The 26660-nt window shown below is 33.7% G+C and overlaps 2 protein-coding genes and 1 long non-coding RNA gene across 3 annotated transcripts; 2 read left to right on the top strand and 1 right to left on the bottom strand.

Annotated features, from left to right (window-relative positions):
* Nucleotides 1–244: 244 nt before the first annotated feature.
* LOC122589354 (cycloartenol Synthase) lies at nucleotides 245–8295 on the top strand. The gene is made up of 19 exons (XM_043761642.1): nucleotides 245–419; nucleotides 528–741; nucleotides 2494–2679; nucleotides 2882–2971; nucleotides 3128–3322; nucleotides 3397–3481; nucleotides 3638–3804; nucleotides 4904–5092; nucleotides 5235–5348; nucleotides 5490–5612; nucleotides 5691–5813; nucleotides 5897–5995; nucleotides 6193–6249; nucleotides 6353–6399; nucleotides 6481–6624; nucleotides 6734–6911; nucleotides 7012–7092; nucleotides 7441–7524; nucleotides 8055–8295. Exons 2-19 carry the CDS (start codon nucleotides 544–546, stop codon nucleotides 8169–8171), a joined length of 2277 nt encoding a protein of 758 aa, XP_043617577.1. The 5' UTR covers nucleotides 245–419; nucleotides 528–543; the 3' UTR covers nucleotides 8172–8295.
* A 2347-nt stretch (nucleotides 8296–10642) lies between these two features.
* LOC122589357 lies at nucleotides 10643–14933 on the top strand. The gene is made up of 2 exons (XR_006322252.1): nucleotides 10643–10716; nucleotides 14624–14933. It is a non-coding gene; the product is annotated as an uncharacterized LOC122589357 (long non-coding RNA).
* Nucleotides 14934–15675: 742 nt separating this feature from the next.
* Nucleotides 15676–21795, bottom strand: LOC122586898 (NAD kinase 2, chloroplastic). Its single transcript, XM_043758919.1, has 8 exons — nucleotides 21427–21795; nucleotides 18664–20427; nucleotides 17925–18046; nucleotides 17165–17306; nucleotides 16851–17075; nucleotides 16442–16516; nucleotides 16212–16313; nucleotides 15676–16064 (listed from the first exon to the last, which is right to left on the bottom strand). The coding sequence occupies exons 1-8, from the start codon at nucleotides 21649–21651 to the stop codon at nucleotides 15861–15863; spliced, it is 2859 nt and encodes a 952-aa protein (XP_043614854.1). The 5' UTR covers nucleotides 21652–21795; the 3' UTR covers nucleotides 15676–15860.
* Nucleotides 21796–26660: the final 4865 nt, after the last annotated feature.

Consider the following 26660-nt stretch of genomic DNA (forward strand, 5'->3'; position numbering starts at 1 on the left):
CATACGTGACATGCTAGTATGCCTTAAAAAAAGTTCTTTTACTATGATTTACGAAATTTAATCGAAATAGCTAATCGAGATTCGAGACCATAAACACCTTAGTCCTGACTAGTGTAACCATATGGACCGTTTTAGTTCAAAGGGACTACTTATGTAAGTAGTACTTTAACGATATTTCTTGAAGAACATTTAGAAATAAAAATAAAAATAAAAAATCCATTTATATATGTAGTAGCTGTAGCAGGCAGTCATATTCTTTGAAAAAGAGCTATAGCTGTGCTCTCTCTCTCTCTCTTACCTACACACACGTAATAGCCGGCCCCTATTTCCAAAAAAATCGTTACAATTTCGAATTCAATATCAATCTGGACACTCGAATCTGTTTCAGTAATATCAAGCGATTTTCTGTTTTTCAAAATGTATTAATTTTATATTAATTAATTATATACATATACATTTCTATATCTATTATGTGAAGTGTTTGTTTATTGAAAATGTAACTGAATTTTGTAACTGATTTTGTGAAGTGAGTAAACGCAAACAATGTGGAAATTGAAGATCGCTGAGGGAGGGAATCCGTGGCTCCGGTCAACTAACGATCATATCGGCCGGCAAATTTGGGAGTTTGATCCCACCTTAGGCTCGCCTGAAGAACTCGCTGATATCGAAAAGGTTCGACAGACGTTTCACGAGAATCGGTTCGAAAAGAAGCATAGTTCAGATCTGCTTATGCGCATTCAGGTACATTTCTTATTTCTATATGTATATGTGTATGTATATGTATCTTACGTTGTGTTATGTTATCAGATTTGTTGAGGTATTTTATAATTATTATATATGTATCTATTTATGTGTATATGATATGTAAGGGTTTAGAATGTGTTTATCTCAGATATAATTGAATAACGGAAAATTCAAATAAGAAGCTTAGACCTACATAATTATTAGGTGTTATTTCACATGTGAATATCGGCGGAGGTCCTAATTGAGATCAGAGTTTTTTTTTTGAAAACCACAGTCCACAGAGTTACTTTTTACTTCTCACATGATTTGATCTGTTACACATGTGATTTGGTTGTTCTCATGTGACGATGTATGTAAGTTATGTCGGCATTTAGCGTTCGAGATTAGCCAATGCTGGTTATAATTGTGGCCTGTTTGTATGTATGTTGCATTTTGTTGTTAAACCAAAGCAACAAAATTAACATCACTACATCAGGTAATATAATGTAGGGAGTGAAATGTATAATGTAAAAAAGTGAATATAAAAAGTTAAGAGGCATTGGAAACTTTAGTTGGCAGGTAGAGCAATGGCCTAATGGGCATCATGTACATGTTCAAATTTCAGGCCAATGGTCCCAAAAGTATAGTTAAATTGCTTATAATAATGCAATATAACATAATTGGTGATTCCAGTAAAACACCAGATATGATAATATGATGTATAAATATAGAAAGATAGCAGATACACGACACATGGCGGAACCAGAAAACCAACTAATAATTCATATGGTCCTACTTAAATTCAGCATTTAGTTCTCTCAACATCATATCTGTTCCATCTTATCTAGTGTGAATGTGGACCAATGACTTGAATTGAATATGCTTGGCTAGTTCATATGTCCCTTGTAATCTTGTATGATTTTGACTTAAAAATAGAAGGGTAGATTATAAATAAATTTTATTGTAAATCCTAGTGGTTACCAGATAACATGGCCTAATAATGAACCATGGAGATGATAGATAATCTTTCCCTGTTTAGTTGACCCGCTGGATTACTCAAACGTAGGATGATAGTTAGGTATGTTGGGATTAGACAAGCCTCTATATTACGTTGTTTTTATCTTTATATTCTCATTGCTGTTTTAATCTGAACACTGTAATGGACTCTTGATGGTGATATCTGAAATCCTAGCATCTTCTAAAAGAATGCTGATTTGATAGAACAAAAGATTGGAGAAAAACCTTTCCTGGCAGCTCTTTACTAATATCATATATATAAGGTAAGGTTCATGTGAGAACCATTCACATATGAACATATGTAATATAAAGTATGATTTGTTAATATGCGAATGAATTTGTTCACGTATAGCATACATATGAACTTATCAAGTTATAATTTAAAGGTTCTCATGGTTCTTTCGTATCTAATTGGTATACAAGATTACAAGTAGTTATAGTTTCATAAGATTTTTTCCTCACATAAGGTATATACATTCGTTTCCAACTATATCTATTGTATACGAGTTCTGGTGCGGTCTTGAAAATCTTCAAGACAATTCTTATGCTAGTAACTGCTGACAAGTGTCATGATCCATTTTACATTGTGTTGGACCATTTACTGACAGAAATACAGAATCTTCAATGTCTCTATAACATCAATTGATGAAACACCTTGATTTAGTTGTTCCATTAGCTTCTTTTTTGGTTGCTTGCTCTAGTGTATTATTTGACTTCTAATGTTATATTTCATTTAATTTTCAAAAATTGTAGTTTGCAAAGGAGAAATCACTCTCTGTTTTCCCACCAAAAGTCAATATAAAAGATGCCGAAGATATTACAGATGATAAAGTAACAGATGTATTAAAAAGAGCTATTGGGTTCCATTCAACCATCCAGGCAGATGATGGACATTGGCCAGGGGACTATGGTGGTCCTATGTTTTTATTGCCTGGTCTGGTTAGTCCTATTTTTCCTTCCATGAATTTTAGCATTTTGTAAAAAAAATTTCAAGTTAAAAAAATTAAATTTTTTTTCACCATTGTGAGAGTTTCAGCTTTTCAGAATGGAAGACGTTATGTATTTACGTAGGTACAACCTTCTTCAAGAGATGAATAGTCAATGTAAATGCTGATATTACAAAGCTTTATCAATGTATCAGGTTATTACTCTAACTATTACTGGGGCACTGAATGCCGTCTTATCCAAAGAACATAAACGGGAGATGTGTCGTTACCTTTACAATCACCAGGCATGTATAGTTCAATGTTTTCTATTTGGGATATACCTTACGAAAAGTGTATAACTATAGTTGCTTCTTCTATCTTACGAACTTCTTTTAAAAGGATTCTTTATCATCTACATTTTGAAGAGTCATTGAGATTTTAATAAAACTTCATTACCACAGAATATAGATGGTGGATGGGGTCTACACATCGAGGGTCATAGCACCATGTTTGGTAGTGCCTTGAACTATGTTACCTTGAGATTGCTTGGTGAAGGAGCTAATGATGGAGAAGGGGCGATGGAGAAAGGACGGAAGTGGATTTTGGACCATGGTGGTGCCACATATATAACATCCTGGGGAAAGTTCTGGCTTTCAGTATAGCAACTTGCCCTTGATCTTAGTTTAATTTATGTTTCCTATCTATTCATCTTATATGTTGCTAAAAACAGGTACTTGGTGTATTTGAATGGTCTGGAAATAATCCATTGCCCCCTGAAATATGGATGCTTCCATATATCATTCCGATGCATCCAGGTACTCGCCTTTTATTAATCATTGTTATGCTTATATATATATTATAATTGTTAGCAAGGACTTCTAATCCCTTCAATTCAATATCATTTATCTGTTAGCTCATTAGGTGCCAAAAAATAATAACTATACAGCTAAACTTCTATCCCACCATTTCAGGTAGGATGTGGTGTCACTGTAGAATGGTCTACCTGCCTATGTCATACTTATATGGGAAGAGGTTTGTTGGACCAATCACATCCACAGTTTTAGCCTTGCGAAAGGAGCTGTTTACTGTCCCCTATCATGATGTAGACTGGAATGTTGCACGAAACCTCTGTGCAAAGGTTTGTTTACTTGCTCTGTTCTCATGCTCTTATATGTGGTTTACAATAGCACTTACCACATATTGGAACTTATAAACGACCCAGGTTATTTGCTTTGAGTAATGGTACGGGTCCTCTGCTTTCAGTGTTCTTGGTGGTTATGATTTAACACAAAGTGAAAGTTCAAAAGAATTCTTTTTAGCTGTACTTGGAAATTTTTATTCCTGTTAGTATATTACTCTATGTGTTTGTGAACTTAACGGCTTGGCGCCATGTGGGAGAAGCACTTTGGAATTAGACTCACCTTTTTTCTAAGGAGCTACTTATTTTCTAGTTAACATCTTGCAAATTGACTTGTGCATAGTTTTCATTGTTTTTTATATTTTTTTTCTAGCTTTCAATCTGGATTTCTTGTTTATGAAATTCAGGATGCAGTGCTTCTTTTATTTTGTATTTTGAAAAATAAACATAAAACACGAGTAACTCGTACATACATTGTTTGACAAACTGCAAGATGCAGCTATTTCCTAATGCTACATAATTACTTGGTCATGCTAGTAATGCAAATATTATATTAATTCTACTCAATGTTATGTTTTAATGTGCTCCTGCTCCATGTTTGACCTATTTTGATTGGGGATTTGCAAACCGGGGCACTAGTTAGCAAATCTCTTTTGATTGATTGTAAGAATTATTGTCAACCATGTGCATGTAGAAAAATATTGGACACCATAACATGTTTCTGGATCACCCGAGGTTTCCTTAACTACTTTCCTGGGTGTAGGCTTAGATGACCTAAACCGATATCATAGCCTTGTACATAGAATAGAAATTACGATATCATAGTTCGATAATATTTACCGAGGTAATCCTCCTTTACAATAAATACAAAAAAATTGCAGCTTTGTGTTAGAGTCTGAATGTGATTTGTGTACATATTTTTCTGTCTGCTACAGTCTTCCTGTAGTTAACTGCTTGTTGTGAATGAAAGACTATCATTATTACCTCTGATACTGTTAATATCTTTTTTCATTTGAATTTGTTTTAGACATCAACATGGAGGATATATTCCATTCACTTGTTTAACAGTTCTATTTTAAATTAATTTATCTTGTTGTAGGAAGATCTTTACTACCCACACCCACTCATTCAAGACATTCTCTGGGCAGCTCTTGACAAGTTTGTGGAGCCTGTACTCATGAGTTGGCCTGGGAAGAAATTGAGAGAGAAAGCTCTTCACACTGCAATGGAGCATATCCATTATGAGGATGAAAATACTCGCTATATTTGCATAGGTCCAGTAAACAAGGTAAAAAGATTCTGAAAACTATTGTGTTAACATATTTCTATCTTTGATTATACTTTATTCCTTTTGTTTAAAATAGTTCATGGGTTTATCGTTTTGATATCTCCAAAGCCTTCTCTTTTGAAACCTCATTGTTCTATTCTAGGTGTTAAATATGCTCTGCTGCTGGGCAGAAGACCCAAACTCAGAGGCTTTCAAGTTGCACCTCCCAAGAATAAATGATTATTTGTGGCTTGCCGAAGATGGAATGAAGATGCAGGTATCAGACTTTACAATCTTACATTTTATATATACCTGTTTTTTCTTATATTGTGAAGGGTACCAAGCTGTCTACAGTTATTATTATTATTATTAAAGTCTAAAAAAGGAATTTCACTATATGAATAATCATCTAATGCAGGGATATAATGGTAGTCAACTATGGGATACTGCATTCACTGTTCAAGCAATTATTTCAACAAACCTTGTTGAAGAATTTGGTCCGACACTTAAAAAAGGACACATGTACATAAAGAACTCACAGGTTTGGAAAGTTAGACTTGCTCACCCTATCATTAAACCTAGTCGGTCTTTTTTTGAAATCTTTCCATTTGCTTTAAAGGTGTTAGATAACTGTTCTGGCGATCTCGATTATTTTTATCGTCACATATCAAAAGGTGCTTGGCCTTTCTCAACTGCAGACCATGGCTGGCCCATTTCAGATTGCACTGCAGAAGGGCTCAAGGTAACTAGTATTTTATTCAAAAGGTCGATCTTTTTGCTTCTAGTATGCTAAGCATTTGACTTGCGTACTTATCTTTCTGCTAGGCTGTACTTATGCTTTCAAAATTGCCATCAGAAGTTGTTGATGAGCCATTGGATGCTAATCGGCTGTATGATGCCGTCAATGTTCTTCTATCTTTAATGGTAATTCTGGTTGTAATCATCATTCTTTTGCATTTATTAATGCCCATGACTCACTGGTGTGAATATGTGTGTGTGTGCTCTGTATGGTCACTCTTGTTTAACTATCTGCATCTTTGTTTTTGGCTGTGAAACTTGTTGATCTAAACATTGATGCATTCTGACCGAATATCTGAGCATTTCTTTCCCTTTCATTGTAGAATGCTGATGGTAGTTTTGCAACGTATGAACTAACAAGATCCTATAGCTGGTTGGAGGTAACACAAACAATTAATTTACAGTATCCTTGCAATATAAGTTTAATGATAGTAAAACATGTATTTTTGACATTTCTATTTGTCTCTACAATCGTTTTTTCAGCTGGTTAATCCTGCTGAGACTTTCGGTGACATTGTTATTGACTATCCGTAAGATATCAAAACCCCCTTCTCTAAATCTTTTTTCTTAATGTTTGAATTTTTGTTTACCTACTAGGTATGATCTTTCAGATATGTAGAATGTACTTCTGCTGCAATTCAAGCTCTGGTGGCATTTAAAAGACTGTACCCTGGGCATAGGAGAGAAGAAGTACAACATTGCATTGATAAAGCTGCCATGTTCCTTGAAACAATCCAAGAGTCAGACGGTTCATGGTTTGTTTTGCAGCTTATTATTGCAATGACTTAATCCATGCCAAAAATGTATGCACATTGGATTGACAATCTAGGTTTTGTTCTGAACATTTTGCAAAATGCTCACTAGGTATGGGTCATGGGCTGTTTGCTACACATATGGCACATGGTTTGGAGTCAAAGGGTTAGTGGCTGCTGGAAGGAACTTTTCTAGCTGCTCTAGCATACGCAAGGCTTGTAACTTTTTGTTGTCAAAACAACTTGCTTCGGGTGGATGGGGAGAGAGCTACCTCTCTTGTCAAAATAAGGTCAAATTGAAACTATGTTGATAATGTTAATGTTCAAACGAATGCCAAGTACCAAACCTATAGACTTATCAATTTCGAATGTGTTGATGTTCTATGATAGGTATATACCAACCTTGAGGGAAATCGCTCACATGTGGTAAATACGGGATGGGCTATGCTTGCTCTCATTGATGCTGAGCAGGTATGTTACCAAATGCTTTCTCCATTTTAGTTTTACACTGTCAGATGCTTATTCCTACTTGTAACAAAAATCAATAGTTCTAAAATATTTGTTGCTAATCAAGAAAAAACTTGTGTATATCTATCTAATTGTTTCAATACAATATCTAGAACAAGAATGATATTTAAGAATGTAAGGTACTAAATTGGAACCCTTGATTTGTGAGATACCCTAATAAAGTTGGAAATTTAGCTGTACAAAAATTACAATTATTTTCAACAAAGTAAAGCAATGGATAATTGAGAAATTGGTAAAGTGTTTTCACATAAACTGGACTCGGAAGTTATTCAACTTTCAAATTATTTTCAGGCCAAGAGAGATCCAACACCATTGCATCGTGCAGCAAGAGTATTAATTAATTCCCAGATGGAAAATGGAGATTTCCCGCAACAGGTAATCCTATGTCATTTTCCTTGTCTTTGACCGAAGTTATTAAATATGCATCTGCACGATGATTTGGGGCAAAGATAGAACATTCAGAATCTAATTTGGTGGGCACAGTTTAGTGATGTTTGTAAGTAGATATTAAACAAGGAGGCCATGATTTGGGGGTTTTGGCCGTTGTGAATAAAAGTTAATTTTCAAAAAAAAAAAAACAAAAAAACAAGGAGGCCAAGTGGCAAGTGCCTTGTAAACATTTTTGCAGTTTTCAGCTATATTAACCATTAAAATAATGCACAGGAAAAATACCTATTGTATGTTGCATACAAATCAATTCAAGTATTAAACACTTGACAACTTGAAAATCTACAAAAGGAAAATCTCGTTTCTCAAATTGTATCTATATTTTTATATTGTTATTATTGTAATTAATCTCGTTCCCACAATATATTGAACTACGTTAAATTATGTTTGATTTAAATCAGAAACAATCCCATATTTCATAACAGCTTGTGAATTTAATTTTCTTTGAAATTGTGCAGGAGATCATGGGGGTGTTTAACAGGAACTGCATGATCACGTATGCTGCTTACAGAAACATATTTCCTATCTGGGCATTGGGAGAATACCGCTGCCGAGTACTTCAGGCACCGTCTTAGTTTAGCTTTTAACTGTAGCACACTACTTGCTATATTAATCATCCCATTCATTTAAATTTTTCAACATAAAGGTTTTGAATGCTTTCCTTTGGTAGATCCTTTGAAATCTAATGTTCTGAGTAAATGAACCGGTAGTTCTGTAAAAAATGATGGTAAGAAAGTTACTTGCCAATTGCCATGATATAAAATTCGTGTAATCAAATAAATCATATGATAGAGGCCATGTACAAGAATTATATGATAACATAGTAAACATAGTCTACAAGCTCTAACCGAACCTCTTGTTCAATTACACTCGTAGTTAATCTATCTACCATCTACCAATATGGCGAAATGTATAAAAGAGCTTAAATTCATTCTTACTTAAGTAATGTCCCTTAAATGGATTTCAAACATGAATCTTAACCATCCAAAACACGTAAAGGCTTTTGGGCTGGACCAATCATACACAGACTTATTCTTATTTAAAGGAAAAGTGGAATGTATCTTTGATAATTGTAGAAAATAATGAGAGAAAGAGGAAAGGTGGGAGTCTTGAGACCATCCTTAAGAATTTCAAGTTACACTGAAATTTAGTTTGTTGATGTTACTAGCTAATTAAGCCAGGTTTAACCCAGACTTATTAATAAAAGCTTTGTAATATTAATATTAAGTTACTTATATAGCCGTTTCAAGGGAAAACATTTTTAGATGATTACATTTTAATTAATTTACTTGAGACTAGGCTATAAAAGAAATAAATCATAAATCAATTAGAAAAGTATTTAAGTTTTATATAGGATGATGTCATAAATCAAGATAATAAAAAAATCAATATAAAAAAGTATAATAATAAGTAAGCATTGAAAATAATGATGTCATGGGAATTTTGATTTATTTATATAAGAGATCGATGTTAGCAACACATTAAATCACTTTTATTTGTAATCCATTATATTGAACAGAAATTTGATGTTAATTTGATGGTTTCAAAATAATGAGTTATCTGATTTGGTTTTAATCTTGTAGTTGAACTATATAAACCAAACCAATTTACAATTATAATAAATCAAATATCTTAATGTGTTACTTGTAGATGAAATGTTAAATATACTTCAAATGATCATAGATATACAAACATGATTGATATAAACTTTAAAACATTCATTCTATAAATTGTTTTGACAATAGTTTTATATTTTTTTACATGTGATGGTTTCTACATGGTTGGCAATCTCATTTTCTTAAATTATTATTTACTAGAAAATAGAGTTAAAGAAACATAACATTTGTAATCTTTTAGAGTGGGAGGAGTGCTTCACCACCCATTCCCTCCCCGGATTTTCACTCCCTCCCCGCCCACTCCCTAAATGCACGGAGTGCTTCCCCGCCCCTCCCCACCCTTTTTTCTTTAATTATTTTTTTTATATATTTTAACAAATTAAAAGTTTAACTTATATTAAAAATACAACCACAAAATACAACCAAAAGACATAAATTTTTTATTCAACACACAAATAACTTAAACATAAACAACTTAAACATACAAACTAGGGCATCGACCATCCGTATCTCATACAAAGCTCGTGTTTCCGCACCAATACCATCTCCAACCAAATCTTTTCGTTTTTTACTACCCATTTCGCGAATCATTTTTGTGAATTTTGTATGAATTTGTGATTGAAAATTGAGAATGAATCAAAGAAAAAAAGAAATGATCGAATATAGTGGGCCCATGTCACTTTTGTTTTTTTTTTTTTTTTTTTTATTTTTATAGTAACGGTCGAATCAAATGGGATATAGTGGGCCCATGAATTTGTTTTTTTATAGTGGGCCCATGTCATTTTTTTTTATTTTTTTTATAGTATCCATGCCGGTCACCACCCAACTGGTACCGGTACCACGGGGCGGTGTTCCCCCGATATCAGTGTGATGCCTATCCCACTCCGTCCACCCTATCTCTTGTAAAATTGCGACGACATCATTATCATTAAAGAAAAAAAAAACAGATTTGTCATTTTTAGACATTTTCTTATTAACTATTAGAGGATAATTTATAAGATCATATATAAGTAAGCTTTGACTTTCTATTCCTTTGTTAGAAAGTATGTCAATTTTAAAATTTTAAATGTTAATAAGTATTCATATATATGTTTTTATTATTGGATTACATGATGTATACAAATATTTTTTTGTATATTTAAATAAATTTTTTTTTGATTTGTCCGTGTACTTTTCATATTTTAATAGGTCCAAGTTATTAAAAATAAAATGATTTTAGTTTAAAATTTTTTTAAAAATATTTGATTTCTCTGGCTTACACTTATCCACTAAAAATCAAATATTTTGAATTAAACTTTTTTTAAAGTTAACTTATAGATTTGTTTTATTTAACTTAAATGAATGAATAAACTATTTTAATTTTTGTTGAAGGTAAATTAAAAATTGAGTTTGATTGGTTAGAAATATTTTTATTCAAAAACTTCTTTTAATTTTAACACCCGCGTGAAGTAACGTAGTAGCTTTACATAGACGCGACAGATGATCAACCGACCTCAATACACAGGTATATACATAACCATTGCATACAGCTACACGATTTCTTTTTTGTATATGTGTTTCGGTATTTCAACTTTTTTTGCGTTGCATTTAGGGTTTTTCTTACAAATTATCGCTTCTAGGGTTTGCATTCTGCAAATTGGTTTCTTCAAGAAACTGTCTTTTTTTTATTAATTTTATTTAAATTAAAGATTTCATGGTTTGGGTTTTTTTTCCATGATTTAGGGCTTTTTTAGTTCAATTTTTCCTCGTTCAATATTTACTCTCCATTTATCGTTTTTTTAGCAGTCAGTATAAGCTTTGATGTAAATAATCGACCCTTTTTTTGTTTTTTTTTTTATCCATGAGCTGTGGTAGTAATCACGCTGATGAACCAATATCTTTTATTTTTAACTGATGTATGGTATCCAAATCATGTTATATTTAGCAGTCAGTATATGCTTTGATGTAAATCTATCTTTTAGTAGTCTATAGACCCTTTATATGTATTTTTCTATGGACCCTTTCCATGAGTAGCTTTCCGGTGTAAATTGACCCTTTGGTCAGTATGCTTTCCAGAGGCAACTATGGACCCTTTTCATAAGTATGCTTTCCGATGTAACTATGGACCCTTATTGTCGGTATGTTTTCCCGATGTAACTATGGACCCTTTCTGTTGGTATGCTTTCCGATGTATCTATGGACCCTTTCTGTCGGTACGGATGTAACTATGGACATCTCGGTATGCTTTTCGATGTAACTATGGACCCTTTTTGTCGGTTCGGATGCAAATATGGACCCTTTCTGTCGGTACGCTATCCCGATGTAACTATGGACCCTTTCTGTCGGTATGCTTTCCGATGTATCTATGGACCTTTTCTGTCGTTATGCCTTCCAATGTATCTATGGACCCTTTTTTGTCGGTACGGTGTAACTATGGACCCTTTTTGTCAGTATGCTTTCGGATGTATATATGGACCCTTTTTGACGGTATGTTTTCCCGATGTAACTATGGACCCTTTCTCTCGGTATGCTTTCCGATGTATCTATGGACCCTTTTTGTCGGTACGGATGTAACTATGGACCCTTTTTGTCGGTATGCTTTTGGATGTATATATGGACCCTTTTTGTCAGTCGGGATGCAACTATGGACCCTTTTTGTCGGTATGCTTTCCGATGTAAATATGGATCATTTTTGTCGGTATGCTTTCTGAAATAACTGTAAGAATGGACCCTTTGTATCATTACCTTTCTGTTAGTATGCTTTCCGATGTGAATACAGACCCTTTCTTTTGGTATGCTATTACATGGATTAAATGGACCCTTAATGCCAGTATGCTTTCCAATGTTGACAATTGACCCTTTCAGTCAGTATGCTTTCAAGAAAAAAGTTTGAAGTCTTTAAAATGTGAACTGGTAATAACATATGATGATTTACATGTCAAACTTTCAATGGATGGGTTAGTATGTGTGTCAAAGGTCTACTATTGAAGATCTGACTTGTAATCAATGACCTACTTTGGCGTACACTTATTATGTTGACAGTCATCCATTTTAGCCGTCAGTATTAGAACGTCTGCTATTCTATATGATGTAAGAATTGACCCTCAGGTAGGCTTTATGGTATAAGGATCAACTCTTTCTGGTCAAAGAATGATTTTAACACCTTCATAATCAGAATGATGTTTTATCATATATTTTTTCCACTAATGGTATGGTATTTAGCCAAAGTTATTGGTGAGGGATATAACTTGTAGACGCGTTAATGGCTTTGTTACATCAGGTGTTAGAAAGTATTTCTTTGAAGTATGATGCGGTTGGTGGATTTGCTCTGCAATGATATGCGTTAAGTATTCATGAGTTATTGTAACATGGCTATGGGTGTGTATTTTTTCTTTTTAATATTATTTTTTAGTTATGTGCCTTTTTTTAGTCGTGAGTATATGCTTTGATGTAAAATAATCAACCCTTTCACCTTGATCTGTGATGAGAAATTATATTTCTATTTTTAACCGATGGTATGTTATCTATGTTCCGAATTCTGTTATATTTGGCGTGTAAATCTTTTGTCAGTATGCTGTCCAATATAGTCTATGGACCCTTTTATTTCATTACGCTTTTTTATGGACCCTTTCCATGAGTAGCTTTCTGGAGTAAATTATGGAACCTTTTGTCAGTGTGCTTTCCGAGGTAACTATGGGCCCTTTCCGCCAGTTTGCTTTCCAATGTACTATGGACCCTTTCTATTGGTATGCTTTCCGATGTAATTACGGACCCTTTCCTTTGGTATGCTTTTACCTGTATTAAATGGACCCTTAATGCCAGTGCTTTCTGATGTTAACAATGGACCCTTTTAGTCGCTATGCTCCCAAGAAAAATGTTTGCCTGTCTTTTACAGTGTGAATTGGTAATCACATTTGATGGTTTACAAGTCAAACTTTCAATCAATGGGTTGGTATGTGTGTCAAAGGTCTGCTATTGAAAATTTGACTTGAAAATGAGACTTTCTTCTGCTAATATGTTTGTTATGTTTAAATGGTCATCCTTTTTTGCCGGTAATCTATAGGATGTAAGAATTGACCCTCAAGTAGGCTAATGGTACAAGGATCAACTCTTTCTAGTACCGCCTTCATACTCGAAATCATGTTTTATCGTACATTTTTTCACTGCTAATATGGTATTTAGCCAAAGTTATTGGTGAGGGATATACCATATAGATTCGTTAATGGCTTTGTTACACTAGGTGAAAGTATTTAGTTTGAATGCATTGAAAATATGATGGTGGATTTAGCTCTGCAAGATCCTAGGTGAAAGTTATTCATGAGTTACTGTAGCATGGCTATGGGTCAACTAGTTAGGACAAGTTGGAATATAAACATATCTAGATTTTACCCTCTTACAAGATCCTTCTCCTAGAAATTGGATATATTACTGTTTAAAGCTAGAAGTATGTGCCTCTTTGTGTTTTATCATATTTCTTATGCAGAGGATACCGGAAAATGTGTATCTTAAATATCCTATATATTTTTTGGCTAGCAAAAGGCCAACATTGAATACAGAATTTTGTTCTATTGATTGGGTGGATTGATAATCCTTCTCATTTCTGTTGTTGGTCATGTGGGGAAGATGCTTAGGCAGCAGACTCGTCCCTAAACAAATAGCCCCAGGCAAAGTTGCGCAGTAAGGTTGACTTTTATTGATAATCCTTCTCAAGTTTTTGTGCTATTGATGTAACTATGGACCCTTTTTTCTGTCGGTATGCTATCCGATGTATCTATGGACCCTTTTTGTCGGTACGGATGTAGTTATGGACCCTTTTTGTCTGTGCGGATGTAACTATGGAGTATGGACCCTTTTTGACAGTATGCTTTCTGATGTTAAAAATTGACTTTTTCGGTCAGTATGCAGTATGCAGTATGCTTTTAAGGGACGGCCTTTACAATGTGAACTGGTAATCGCACTTGATGATTTACATGTCAAACTTTCAATCGATAGGTTGGTATGTGTGTCAAAGATCTGCTATTGAAAATCTGACTTGTAAAGAATGACCTACTTTAGCTAGTATGTTTATTATGTAATAATGTAAACAGTCATCCTTTTTTGCCGGTATTCTATATGATGTAAGAATTGACCCTCAAGTAGGCTTTATGGTATAGGATCAACTCTTTCTGGTCAAAGAATGATTTTAACGCCTTCATACTCACAATGATATTTTATCATACTTTTTCCACTGACGGTATGGATATTCAACTGTTAAAAGCTAGATGTATGTGCCTCTTTGGGTTTTATCATATTTCTTATGCAGAGTTTACCGGAAAATGAGTATCTTAAATTTCCTATATGCTTTTGGCTAGCAAAAAGCTAACATTGAATACAGAATTTTGTTCTATTGATGGGTGGATTGATAATCTTTTTCATTTTTATTTTGTGTCAAGTGGGGAAGATGCTTGGACAGACTCGTCACTGAACAAAAGGCCCCCAAGGCAAAGTTGCTGCAAGGTTGACTTAAGTTTCTTATCCATCTTAACTTTTTGTGCTATTGGAATTGTATGTTTCTTTGAGGTAATCTTTGTAGGTGTTGTCGGTGCTCTTTATGTACGTGTAGGATCTACTGGCTGAGTTATATTCCTGTAATCCTGTGATGTTGTGATGTTGCGAGATCCCTGTAAAATTTTTGTATTTTGTCATTGCTTATCTGCTCAAGTAATTTTTCTTGGCAATTAGATCTCTTGTCATTTCTCTTCACTAGAGAACTTTAGTACACAAATAAATTGATTATACTAGATATCTAAATCGTTACAAAAATTTAGCTATCAACTTCTTTCTGGTGAAATTTATTCTTTCAGCGAGAATATTATTGTGACAGTTTATCAGCTGAGGTTTCCTTGTTTTTTATAATGTGTTGCACCAAGTCTTTAAAAAACGAGTAACTAGTTGGCGGCGTGACCGGTGATATCCTTGGTTTATATCACAGAAACATCCATATCATGGTTCCTCTTTACCATTGCAAGTAAATTTGAATTGTTCGTGGATTAGTTGTCAATATAACTGACTGGATTCTCACAAACATGAAAAGTGATGGCGTTGAATAAAAAACCAAAACACTCCTACAGACTCGGTTTACACTAGATTCTTCATAGGATCTTTTATTAAGTAACATTGCATCAAGTACTGAGCTATGAACTAGAACTTGTTGAGGCATATGAAGCGTTTGCTAGAGACGAAGCATCTATTAGATGACAAAATTACCTGCCAACGTTATCACAAATTTGTATTTACTCCAATTGTTATCGCTAAGGGATAGAACAATCATCATTCATATAAAGAAAAATACAAAACTTTGGTAACTGGGTTTAGTGAGGCTTTGAGCTGAACCAAGTTAGAAGCCTAGAACTCGTCCCAGCTATAACCATCTTTCAGTCGGAACTGGGGTTATATTGTAACAACCAAATCTAACGAAGCTTTAACATTGGTGCAATCTTCTGAATTGTTTTATGAACTCTTTCATAAGACGACTTGAATACGGTAACCCACTTTCCCATAACAATGATTATAATTACTTGTATCTTATAGTACCTTATAAATTCTAGCCTCCATCTATATTTTGTGTTGAGTGACCTGTGTATGTACAGTAATTTACAAGAAACTTGGTAAAAAGATTTAAAAAAGGAATCAGAGAGCCTTCTGATCTAGCCTCTCGTTCCAATTGAGACAACGAATTAAGCTGCGAAACCAGTCTCCTGTTTGGTCAAACTTATTGACCGTTGGAAGTGGATGCTGGCTCATGCATATACGCACCGAGTCTCCTCTAGAAAGCTGTTGCCTTCTCTTTCCATCAAACGATACCCAAGCATTACTTCGTGCATCTTCTGGTATCTGCAAATTGAAAACAACTTGTCTTTTATTGTCTCATGAATTTCAACAATATAACATGATCAACATCCTAAAAAATCATATTCTTGGAAAAATTATATAGAGAAAGCGTTTATATTAGAGCCAAACTGCATGAGAAGGTTGATTCACCTTTAATTCAAGGCGTGCCGAATCAGGAAGTATAACAGGCCTGAAAGAGAGGGAATGTGGACAAATCGGTGTAAAAAGCATGCAAGGAACATTTGGATGCACCTGCATTCATTAAAAGCCCTTTACATATAAGCTTCTTGCAACCTTACCGTAATATATATTATTACGAGTATGGGGTGTTCGGAATAACAATAGGCTATGAATGTAAAATGCGAAAGGATTTAGCATACCATGGAACCTCCTGCGGCTGTAGAGTAAGCTGTACTCCCCGTAGGTGTTGCTACTATGACTCCATCACCTTGCACCTATCACACAACATGTCAGCATGTTAAAAGCTTTTAATCAAGATTACCAAAAATTCAATTTTGAAGAGTACATAGGCTTGTTGTATCAAAAGAGTACATAGGCTTGGTAATGATATTCGAAGTCCATTTGACCCGATTAAAAGAAAACCCAGTGAAAGTAAGCTGATATTATTTGCAATTTCTCCTTAAAGCAAGTACAGAACCATCTGATAAGAAACCGAGTACTGGCACTTTGTGACGTTTAAAGTTGGTGCCATTGTGCCAATATTACATTTGCACTTTTGAACACTCATAAATAAAAATGAACGATGAGCCAACTAACTTAGCAACCAACCTTAGTAATAAGACGGTCATGTTCATAGCACTCGATTTTGGAAAGATATGGGTTAGAACCCCGATCGACCACAACCTCATTTAGAACATCAAAAATTTTGCCCGGCATTGCTTTCCCATTTCTGAATATCTCACATCGGAGACGCATCCGAAGAGTTATGTAAACACCTTCCAGTGTATTGTTTCCATGGATGACTCGTTTCAGATCCTGCTTATAGTCTTCAAACTGTACCACAAGAAATCTATGAGCAATTTAATCTATTCTTACTAAAAATGACAACTTTGCTAATCTCACAAATTCAGTAAGATGCTTACAGCATGTGATGTGAGAAAACCAAGAGACCCGAGATTGAATGAAACGACAGGGGGAACAGCACCTCTAAACAAGTTTGATGCATGCAGAATAACCCCGTCTCCTCCTAAACAGGCAATTAGATCTACTCTTTCATGAAGATCACTACATAAAAAATTAACTGAATATGTTTTAGCAAATTGTCTCTTTGAGGCAATCCAGATTCCAGGGCACTATGTAATAACTGCTATTATTTATTAAGAGATGAAGAAAATGGGCAGGGATGCTGGGTTGGGTAACAAGTCATAATGGGCAAATCTTTATGTACAGTCTGAGCTGACTGCAAAACACTTCTATGTCATGTTTTTGCTTGTATGGATAACTATCGAGTTAAATATAATTAGACAATGAAACCTCAGTGGTACCGCGATCATGTGACCAGACAAGTGGAGAAACTATATCTTGTGATCCATGTGTGAGGATGGTGACTTACCGGGCATGAGTTCTATACTTCTATGTGATATGCACTCTGGTACCAAGACGTACATGGGACCAGAGGGTTCCCACCCATCTACCCTTTTTTTTTATTACTAAATGAATATATGGATCTAATGATTCAAGATGTATGGTTCAAAAATGCATCGTAGGTACTCTTCAACCTGTTCCCTTTTTTACTTATTATATTTTAAACATTTAATTTGTAATAAAAGATATCCCGAGTCAAGCCATGCAGAAGTAAATGGATGACTGCACACCTTTACTTTATTGATATGATCACCATACCTCGTATCTTGACTGTAGAAGGTCTGTACAAACCCAAATCCTGGTATTCTTGCAAAAATATCATGAACCTCAGGTTCCACAAGAACCGTCATGTTTTCTTGGTGATATAAGAAAGAGGCAGCCTGTATTTCACGTAGAAATTATTGTCAGAATATTTAATATGTAAGCTATATAAGTCCGGGACTCCGGATGTAGGTATGTAACAATTCCAGTGTTAACCTTATGAACTGATAGGTTTTTTACTACCATTTACAGTATAATAAGTTAAAATCAATGCAGATGTTGCATATTACAGGAGCATGATAGGCATGAGTGCTGTAGCGAAAACTGAAGAACTTATCTAATCTCCTTGTTTATAGAATCCCAAAAGAAATTATAGTGAAAATTAACACTACAAAACTAAATTAGAAAGAAATACTTAACAAAGGAGTATCTTTAAATTTCATGATACCATAGCAAAGCAATATATCAAGTACTTCTATACCATGACCATTTAAGAAGCGCAAAACACCGTATACAAAAACGTTGGCATCACACTCAAAGGCTAGAGGGAAAAAAGATTTAAAAATTAAAATATGTATTAATATATCCAATTTATCATCATAACCCAATTGAAATAGCTTGATAAATCACAATGTTCACGCAAACCATGAGCAAAGGATACTTACTCGAAGTGATTTTTTTTAGTTTGCAGCAAGAAGAGTCTATTAGCTAATCAGTAATATGCTAGTGAAAGTACCTCTTTAGCTTGTTCCATTAGTTCTTCACCGAGCTTCTTTAAAAGTAACACAGTTTTAGGTGATGATTTCCACATAAGCATCTGCTGTTGGGTGCTAGGATGAGTGAACGCCAATGAAGATTCTGTAACTTTTTCTCTAGTGCAAGAGAACCCATCTGTACGCACTAAAAACATTTCTGCCTTTTTTCTTGATTGAATTCTTACAACACCCGTTGTAGAAGCACACATATTTCCCTCAACCAGTTCTTCATCCTCATTGCTAGAATACCCAGCCATTTTCCCACTGCTTAATTTCTCTGAAAAAACCACAGAAGATCGACCATCACCTTCTAAATTATCTGCTAAAGTGACACTTGTTGCATGCCTATCTGCATCATTGAAATCTTTCAAACTGGAACGAGATGGGAGAGAATTATTAACATTGTTTCCATTATAAGTAGATAAGTTTCCATTGGTAGCTGGCCCATTTGACCTTTCGATATCAACGAATGACCCATTATAACTCTGTTTCTTTCTTGATTTGGCTTGCTTCTCCAATCTCTTACGCTCAAAGATAAAATAAGTCATAGGGGATCGAGTTTTATTTTTATAAAACATGGACATTTCTTTTCTAGAGAAAATATTGGAAGGTGGTAATTGTGATTCAATAGGATTTATACGATGATCAAACCAAACACCGTTTTGATGTTCATCAATTTCATTCACCGCTCCGTTACTGCTTGTATACTCGTTAGCTGAGGTTGAAGACTCCACGTTATTTTCTTCAACAGAAATGTCTACCTTTGAGTTAGATGAAAGGTTTGATTGCACTTCTGACATCTTATCCCGAGTTTGAATATTACTGGGTGAACTGTACCGAGCCATATATTGTCTCCATCTAGAAACCATAGCAGATGTTCTCCAAACGCCTTCTTTACTATGGACATATATCGGCTTTTTCATTGAGTTCGAAATGACAGTTGAAAACGTCTCAACCTGAGACATCGATGGTGCGGTCCCTATTTCAACTGGAAGTTTGATCAGTTCAACTTTCCCAGATGAAACTGCATCTTTCAATGCAGCTTCATAGAAAACATCATTCACAATTTCCGCTCTAAGATCAACAATAGTTTTGAAGTCTTTTTCAATTAACCACTTTAAACTTTCCTCTGTCAATTGGCTACCCCTCCAAAAGGCAACTTCAGAATCAGTAGGTCCAATATCTTCTTTTGAGGTGGATAAATAAACAGGATTCCAATTAGCAAATAGTGATTGAGGTGGATAATTGTCCCCACGAGGAAGACCCGAATCGTAGCACACATTTTTCAGCCTTTGAAGTTTTCTCCAAACATCCAAGCTTCGAGTATCATCTGATGTCAAAAATATTTCAAGAGCAATGTGCAAACTTTCACAATATCTTTTCATTTCACGCCTGAAAAGGGCAAGTGGTGGAAGCTTATCTTCCATCATATCTACATCCGAGACACTGAATGATTTCATGATGGTTGATCTGCCAGAAAGAAGATCCTCTCTTCCTTTATTTAGTAAACATATCATGCAACCAAGAACAGATACTATCTTATCTTCGAGTAACGGCTTGTCCTCTGAAGGGAAAGCATAAGAAACACTACATTCACCCGTAAGTGGGTTACATAAAGTGTCCATTATCGAATTGTGAAGACTTTCAGCAGCTCTAAATATTCTACAATATGCTTCAACTTCAGCTATATCTCCAGGAAGCGGACCGACCCATGGTAACTGTGTTAAATTGTGGGACTGGTATGTCTAGAAATTACAAAGAAAATAATCAGCAACTTAATATCATAAAGAAGGTTTAATGACCTTGGTATGCTTAAATTAGCGTCAACGGTCGTCACAAACTATCAAGAAGAAATAATTATATACCACATTCAACAAGGGTTTTTTTCTTCTATTAGTAATATCATAACTGTAATCGAACAGACACAAATTTACCCTAAAAATAGATAATATCTGTTAACGTGCATCTTTCACTCAGTCTCCGGGTTATATCAGATAATAATTGTATATGAGCTCGCCCCTTTGTAATTTAGTATAGAGTAATGTTATATCCTCCTAAAGCAACCTCCTAATAATCCTCTTAACTACAAGATTATTACAAATGACAAAATCAAGTGATGAGATATGACTTCAAATCGTGAGATCATGTTTCAAAAACAACAATTCGACCCTTTAAGGCTTGGGTACATGGGTGGTATTGTCTTGGGATATTACAAAGTATTATATTCTTGTTTTGGCAGTCTGGTCACAAGAGAAATGCCAAATTAGTCTTTGTTCCATATATACAGAACACCTAAAAAAAGGATATGACAGTAAAAACTGTCCAAAACGATTCCTAAAAGTTACAAATCTGAATGTTTACAAATCGGTATAGTTGTTGATCAACTTGGAGTCCCCTGATCAGCTTACTTTTAGTGAGACAACCACAAGGGGTTTGCTAATTAGCCAATTAGGGCAACGCTGTTATTTCGGTCCACGGGGATTATATCGACTTATATAGCTGTACACACTCGGAACCTCCTAACCCGTATCCAAATACAACTTAAATCCTTTCATTTCACTAGCAATATACAAGGGCATTGGGCCTTTTGGGTTCCATATGTACCAAGTAACCCTGAATTTATATAATACAAATATCGATTCAAATATTATAGCTAAATGCATACAAAAAACATATCCATAATAATGAAAACCCCAATAAAGTATTTATTTAATTTTAGAAGGAAAAATAAAATAAAAATGAACCTGAGAATCCAAGCCAATGTTGACTGAAAAAGGATTAGAAAGCTCAGCACCGGCAGCAACCACCACACTGATACGACGTCGTTCAGGAAATCTCCATTTTGTTAATAAAGTACTGAATCTGTGAAGCTCGGACAGATGGGGTTTGGGGGTGGGAAATGGCCTGTGTAGAAATGATGTTGGATGATTCATGTCGACAATCACCAGGTGACATGATGATGACGCCATGCCACCATAGAATTATTATAACGTAACACAATCAATGTCTGTCTCTGTGTGTTTGTTTAATTTATATATATATATGTAGTTTTTGTATGTATATGTGTGCGTGTGTGTGTGGATTGAGGAAATTTGGGGAGTGTGGATAATAACAAGAGGAGATAAAAAGGTGGTGGTGTTGAGTTCGATTTGATTTGGTTTTTATTGTGCTTGTTTGACATTATTTTGTGGATATTTATATTTCAGTTACCCGAATTATTCTAGATAGATAGATAATGATATAATATACTTTTACTTATTCTCGATATGGAAATGTCGGATAACGACACATGGAGAAACGATTGCCAAACAACTTTCGACTTATCTCCAAACTACTATTCTTTTCTTACATTGTGAAACCAAGGAAGGATGAGCATAATAAATTTCGATCATCTCATTTCCATCTCACAACCCAAATAATTAGATTAATGGTGACACCTTGGTTTCTATAGACATAAGTCACGGAATTAATTCTCGATCCTATATGAAAATTAGAGGGCTTTTTCTACCGTTAGAAATAGAAAATGAAAATAGTCTCTCTACTTAGATAAAAGTAAGATATGTCTATATCTTAACCTCTCCTACACACCGCTAAGATATTGAGACTCAAAATCCAAAAACGTCGGCTCTGAGCAGTTTCTTTCTTTCATTTCCATCTCGGTATGGTATCATGGTATCAAATTCCAGATGGGACTCCGATCAATATCCATATTTGTTGGTTTGTGGGATTTTCGATCGACCTCAATACCGAGAAACAATATCAAAAAAATGGTACCGAATTACAAATTGGAACGAAATGAATCAAAACACTATGATTTTCGATACTAATGTAAAACAGTACTAATTTCACACCTATCTTTGTTTGAAACCACCACTACTTTCAAAATATGTAATATGGGGGAGATTTATTATGGCATGATTTTGTTGAATTCGATATTGCATACTCATATATATGGTCTGGGGGGTTTCCACAACTTTTTTATCTTTTATGTTCTCAACTAATTAATACTTGTATATGGAAAACTTTTATTTAACATTTTGTTTTTCCTATCTTTTTTGATTTTTTTTTTCTTGCATTAAAACTAAATTTATGTGCTCAATATTGCAAAAGTGTTTGTGATTTTCATCCATGTTTTTTTATTTTGGCTTTTGGTTTTTTCTTGCATATGTGTATCTGATGTCGTAAACTTTTCAACACGTTTGTGGTATTGCTTTTAAATAACTATCTACTTTTTATATCTATGGTAGAATGATTTTTAGTTAGATTGTTGTAGGTTCAACGCAAATACACTAATATAACGAAATTGTATCAAGACGACTATTGAAGCCCCGTAGCACGGGGCCAAACGGCCAAACCCACTGGTTCATATGAAATTTAGACTTTTTTTTATATATATAACTATTTGTAACTATTTCTTCTAATTTTGATATATTGTAATTTGTTTTGCTCAATTCATTAATTATTAGTTAACATGTTAGCTTGTTTACTTTTGTTCGTAGCTGTTCATGAACACAAACGAATATGTTTTCAGTTTTCACCAACAAACTTAATCAAATCCAAGACTTTTCGATGTGTTAGTTTAACGGGTTTTTGAGTATAATCACATTTTGAGTGTGTGCTTCTTAATTTTGGATGGATTATGATATTAGATATATGTCATATATATTAAGTACATGTCAGACACTTCTAAGAGTGAGAGATAAAAAGGAACATTAATGTCACGAATCCTTGTGTGACAAGTTGCTTATCGAGTAGGATCTACACCATTTCATCATCGTCGTCTTCTCTTATAGTACTTCATTAGTGTGGTATAATCTGAGCTACACCATTACCATCGTCGTCGGACTTGAGCATGTGTGAGTGTGAGAGACAAAGATTTTTATAATTTGCAAAATGCAAATAATGTTATATTGCAAAAGACGTACTGCTGCTTTTTACTTGTTCACATATATGCGAGTAATAAACTTATCTTTGAATAAAAAAGACAGATCGAGACTGTCTTTCTTTCTATTTGTTGATAAATATGTACGAGTAACAAAATGATCTTTGCTGAACCAACTTTTATAAATACGATAGAGATGTTTAATAACTATCAAACTTCAAAGGTAGTTGTTATCAAATGTTACACTATATTTTACATTAGAGTTTACATCAAGATCGAGATATATATATCCTAAGCAAGACTTGGCACTTTGGCTGTTATAAGTCTCAAGTTTGAACCAGACAAAGTAATAAAAGTATAACCAATTTGAAAATTTTTTAACTATAGAATTGGTCAAGTGTATACAAGGAAGCTAGCTTTACATTAATTTCATGATTTTCCACAAATCAGAAGTGTGAAAAGGTGGAATAATACAATGGTCGAAAATGACATTTAGATGAGTCGAAAAGATATTATGCTCGCATTACATTTACATATCATGATTTGTGACTCAAATATATGCTTGAAATTTCACTTTTGAAGGTTAGTTTTTTTTTTTTTTTTTTTTTTTTTTTTTTGTTTTCTTTTTTAAATTTATTATTATTATTTTTTAATGAAACACATATGAGTCGTTAATTAGATGGTTGATATATGTATTTTGGTGCAAAAAGTTACCTCTAATTAATTAAGATATATTAAAATGATGAGATCTTGGTGCAATACTAAAATTTATGTTAATTGATTCTAAGCTAAAGTTGATTAACATCAAATATCATTCTAGATTTTTATAACAATTAAGTTCTATTATAATCATTTTATTTAATTTTTAAATTATTTTTTACCCCCAACATATATAGAGTGATTTCTAGTAACTCGTTTATTAAGATAATAAAGTCAAAAGTTTATTGGTGCAAAATATTGTTGTAGAAATTGAATGTGGGTCGGTATATGATACTTTTTATGAAAATGATTTTGTCAGCTTAATTAGTAGATGTATTATTGGTTTTATTTCATAGTTTTGTCGGGACAAGTCTATGAATTTTTTTCAAATCACTTGTAACGATTTATTGTATTTTAAGATTTTTCTTGATATTAAATACCAACTGTCAAAAGAGAAAATATTTCATCATGTAAAATTTATCTTGTAGAACTAAAACAATGATATTATTCTTGGATAAATATCTAAATGCTTACATGCTTTTTTTTCTTCTCCCATAAATATATCTTTTTTTGATTTATACACGAGAAAACGTGTCATCTTTTTATCATTATAAAATACAATATAATTTAACTTGTAAAAATTAGAATATAACTGTGAGAAGAACTAATATTTTCGTCTCAGCCGGATTTGACCTTTGACGTTTTAACTACTTTGCCTTTGGTCTTTCAAATTAGAAGCTTCTGTGTATGAAACATTCAATCTTATTTTTTAAAACTAAATAAATTTTCTCATAAGAAAGAAAGAAGAAAATTGAGCCTCAATATACGAAGATGAGGCACACTTTCTGGAAGAATATATATGTTAATAATAAAGTTACATACAAATACATATAGTGTCAGATTCATGTGAGAACTGTTCACACAAGGTCGGCTAACACATGGAACAAAGCGGACGATGAGCCGATGTCCGATTTTTTATATTTTCTAATATATATATATATGTATATATATATGTATATAGGATAGAGATCAAATGAGAATGAACCTTAAGGAGAGAAGGGTGAGAAGGTTAGTTTTTGATTTTTTTTTAACTTTTTTTCTTTTATCACTCTTTTCATTCTCTATTTAATTAACTTATTCCATATAAAAATTTTAAAAATATTTTTTTTTCAAAGGGCATAGCCCGTAAGTTATAGGTGAAGCTTCTCGGCTTATGACGGAGCCATAATAGCTAAGGGCAAAACCCGTTAGATAGATCACTCCATCACCGATTACCTCCTATGACCTATCACCCTCTATGACCTATCACTACCCCTTATTAATATCCTTAAGGGCGAATCCCGTACCGTACCCTTACATATATAACTTACTAACTCGGTTTAGAAATTTTTTATTTTTATTTATTTAGTAAAATTTTTTTATGAATTGAATTAATTAAAAAAAGAATAAAAAAGTGAAAAATAAAATAAAAAAACAAGCTAAAAAAAAATGAACATTCTCTCCTTAAGAACCTTCTCCCTGGATCTCTACCCTATATATATATGTGTGTGTGTGTTATATATATAAATTGTATATGTAATCAACTAAGTCTATTACAAATCCTAACAATCATCCAAAAATTAAACTAGATAACTAATTAACACATAAGAAAAACTCACTTACATATCTTTCGCGGATAAAAACTTACGCTTATTGGTGAAAAAAAACATGCAACTACCACAAACGTGTTGATGTATAGAATGATTATGTATTTTTTTTAACCAAATTTTTTATTTAATTTGGATTGAATAAAAACGGTGTACTTTTATGTAACAAATGTGGTTCTTGACTCTTAGACTATGTGTATTTTTGACTAAGTATTAGTTAATCAATATATGTTCTAGTGCAATTTAAGGTTCAATTGAGTGCAATGTGTTCATATGGGCCAATTTATTGTTCAAGTTGAGAATTATGTGCTAGTTGAGATCATTAATAGGTGCTAATCGATTTTTCACTTAGATGACATTCAAGTTAACTAGTAAAATGTAAATGGATCCTACCCATGGGTTGTGCCCAACCCATGACCCACCCAAGTTAACCCAACCCTATCCCTTTTTCCCCATCCATTTCCCCATCTTTTTCTCTTTCTTATTTACTTACAAATCACACACACTCAAGCTCTCAATCTCTCTCTAATTTAATTCACAAATTTAATGGTATTCAAGTAGAAATCATAACAAAATCATCATCCTCATCATCATTCTAGCATCATATCAAAAATTCAAGGTTTCAAGTGCAAGAAAAAGCTCCATTTAGGTCAAATTCGGGTTTGGTTGCTTGTGGAAGTTTTGGTAAGTGTTTTCTATCTCAAACTCATCATTTCTAGTTATTAAACTTGTATTTCATCTAACTCTAAGC

This window comes from Erigeron canadensis, chromosome 2 (genome assembly GCF_010389155.1).
Source record: "Erigeron canadensis isolate Cc75 chromosome 2, C_canadensis_v1, whole genome shotgun sequence".
Classification (NCBI taxonomy): Eukaryota; Viridiplantae; Streptophyta; class Magnoliopsida; order Asterales; family Asteraceae; genus Erigeron; species Erigeron canadensis.

What these genes read in the sequence shown, in the direction of transcription:
- LOC122589354 (XM_043761642.1), top strand. Translation starts at nt 544, where the DNA reads ATGTGGAAATTGAAGATCGCTGAGGGAGGGAATCCGTGGCTCCGGTCA. An exon ending in TATCATTCCGATGCATCCAG is followed by an intron (nt 3,482 to 3,637) that starts GTACTCGCCTTT and finishes CCACCATTTCAG; the next exon opens with GTAGGATGTGGTGTCACTGT. An exon ending in ACCTCTCTTGTCAAAATAAG is followed by an intron (nt 6,912 to 7,011) that starts GTCAAATTGAAA and finishes GTTCTATGATAG; the next exon opens with GTATATACCAACCTTGAGGG.
- LOC122586898 (XM_043758919.1), bottom strand. Translation starts at nt 21,651, where the DNA reads ATGGCGTCATCATCATGTCACCTGGTGATTGTCGACATGAATCATCCA. An exon ending in ATGACCGTCTTATTACTAAG is followed by an intron (nt 16,517 to 16,850) that starts GTTGGTTGCTAA and finishes GTTGTGTGATAG; the next exon opens with GTGCAAGGTGATGGAGTCAT. An exon ending in CGGCACGCCTTGAATTAAAG is followed by an intron (nt 16,065 to 16,211) that starts GTGAATCAACCT and finishes TTCAATTTGCAG; the next exon opens with ATACCAGAAGATGCACGAAG.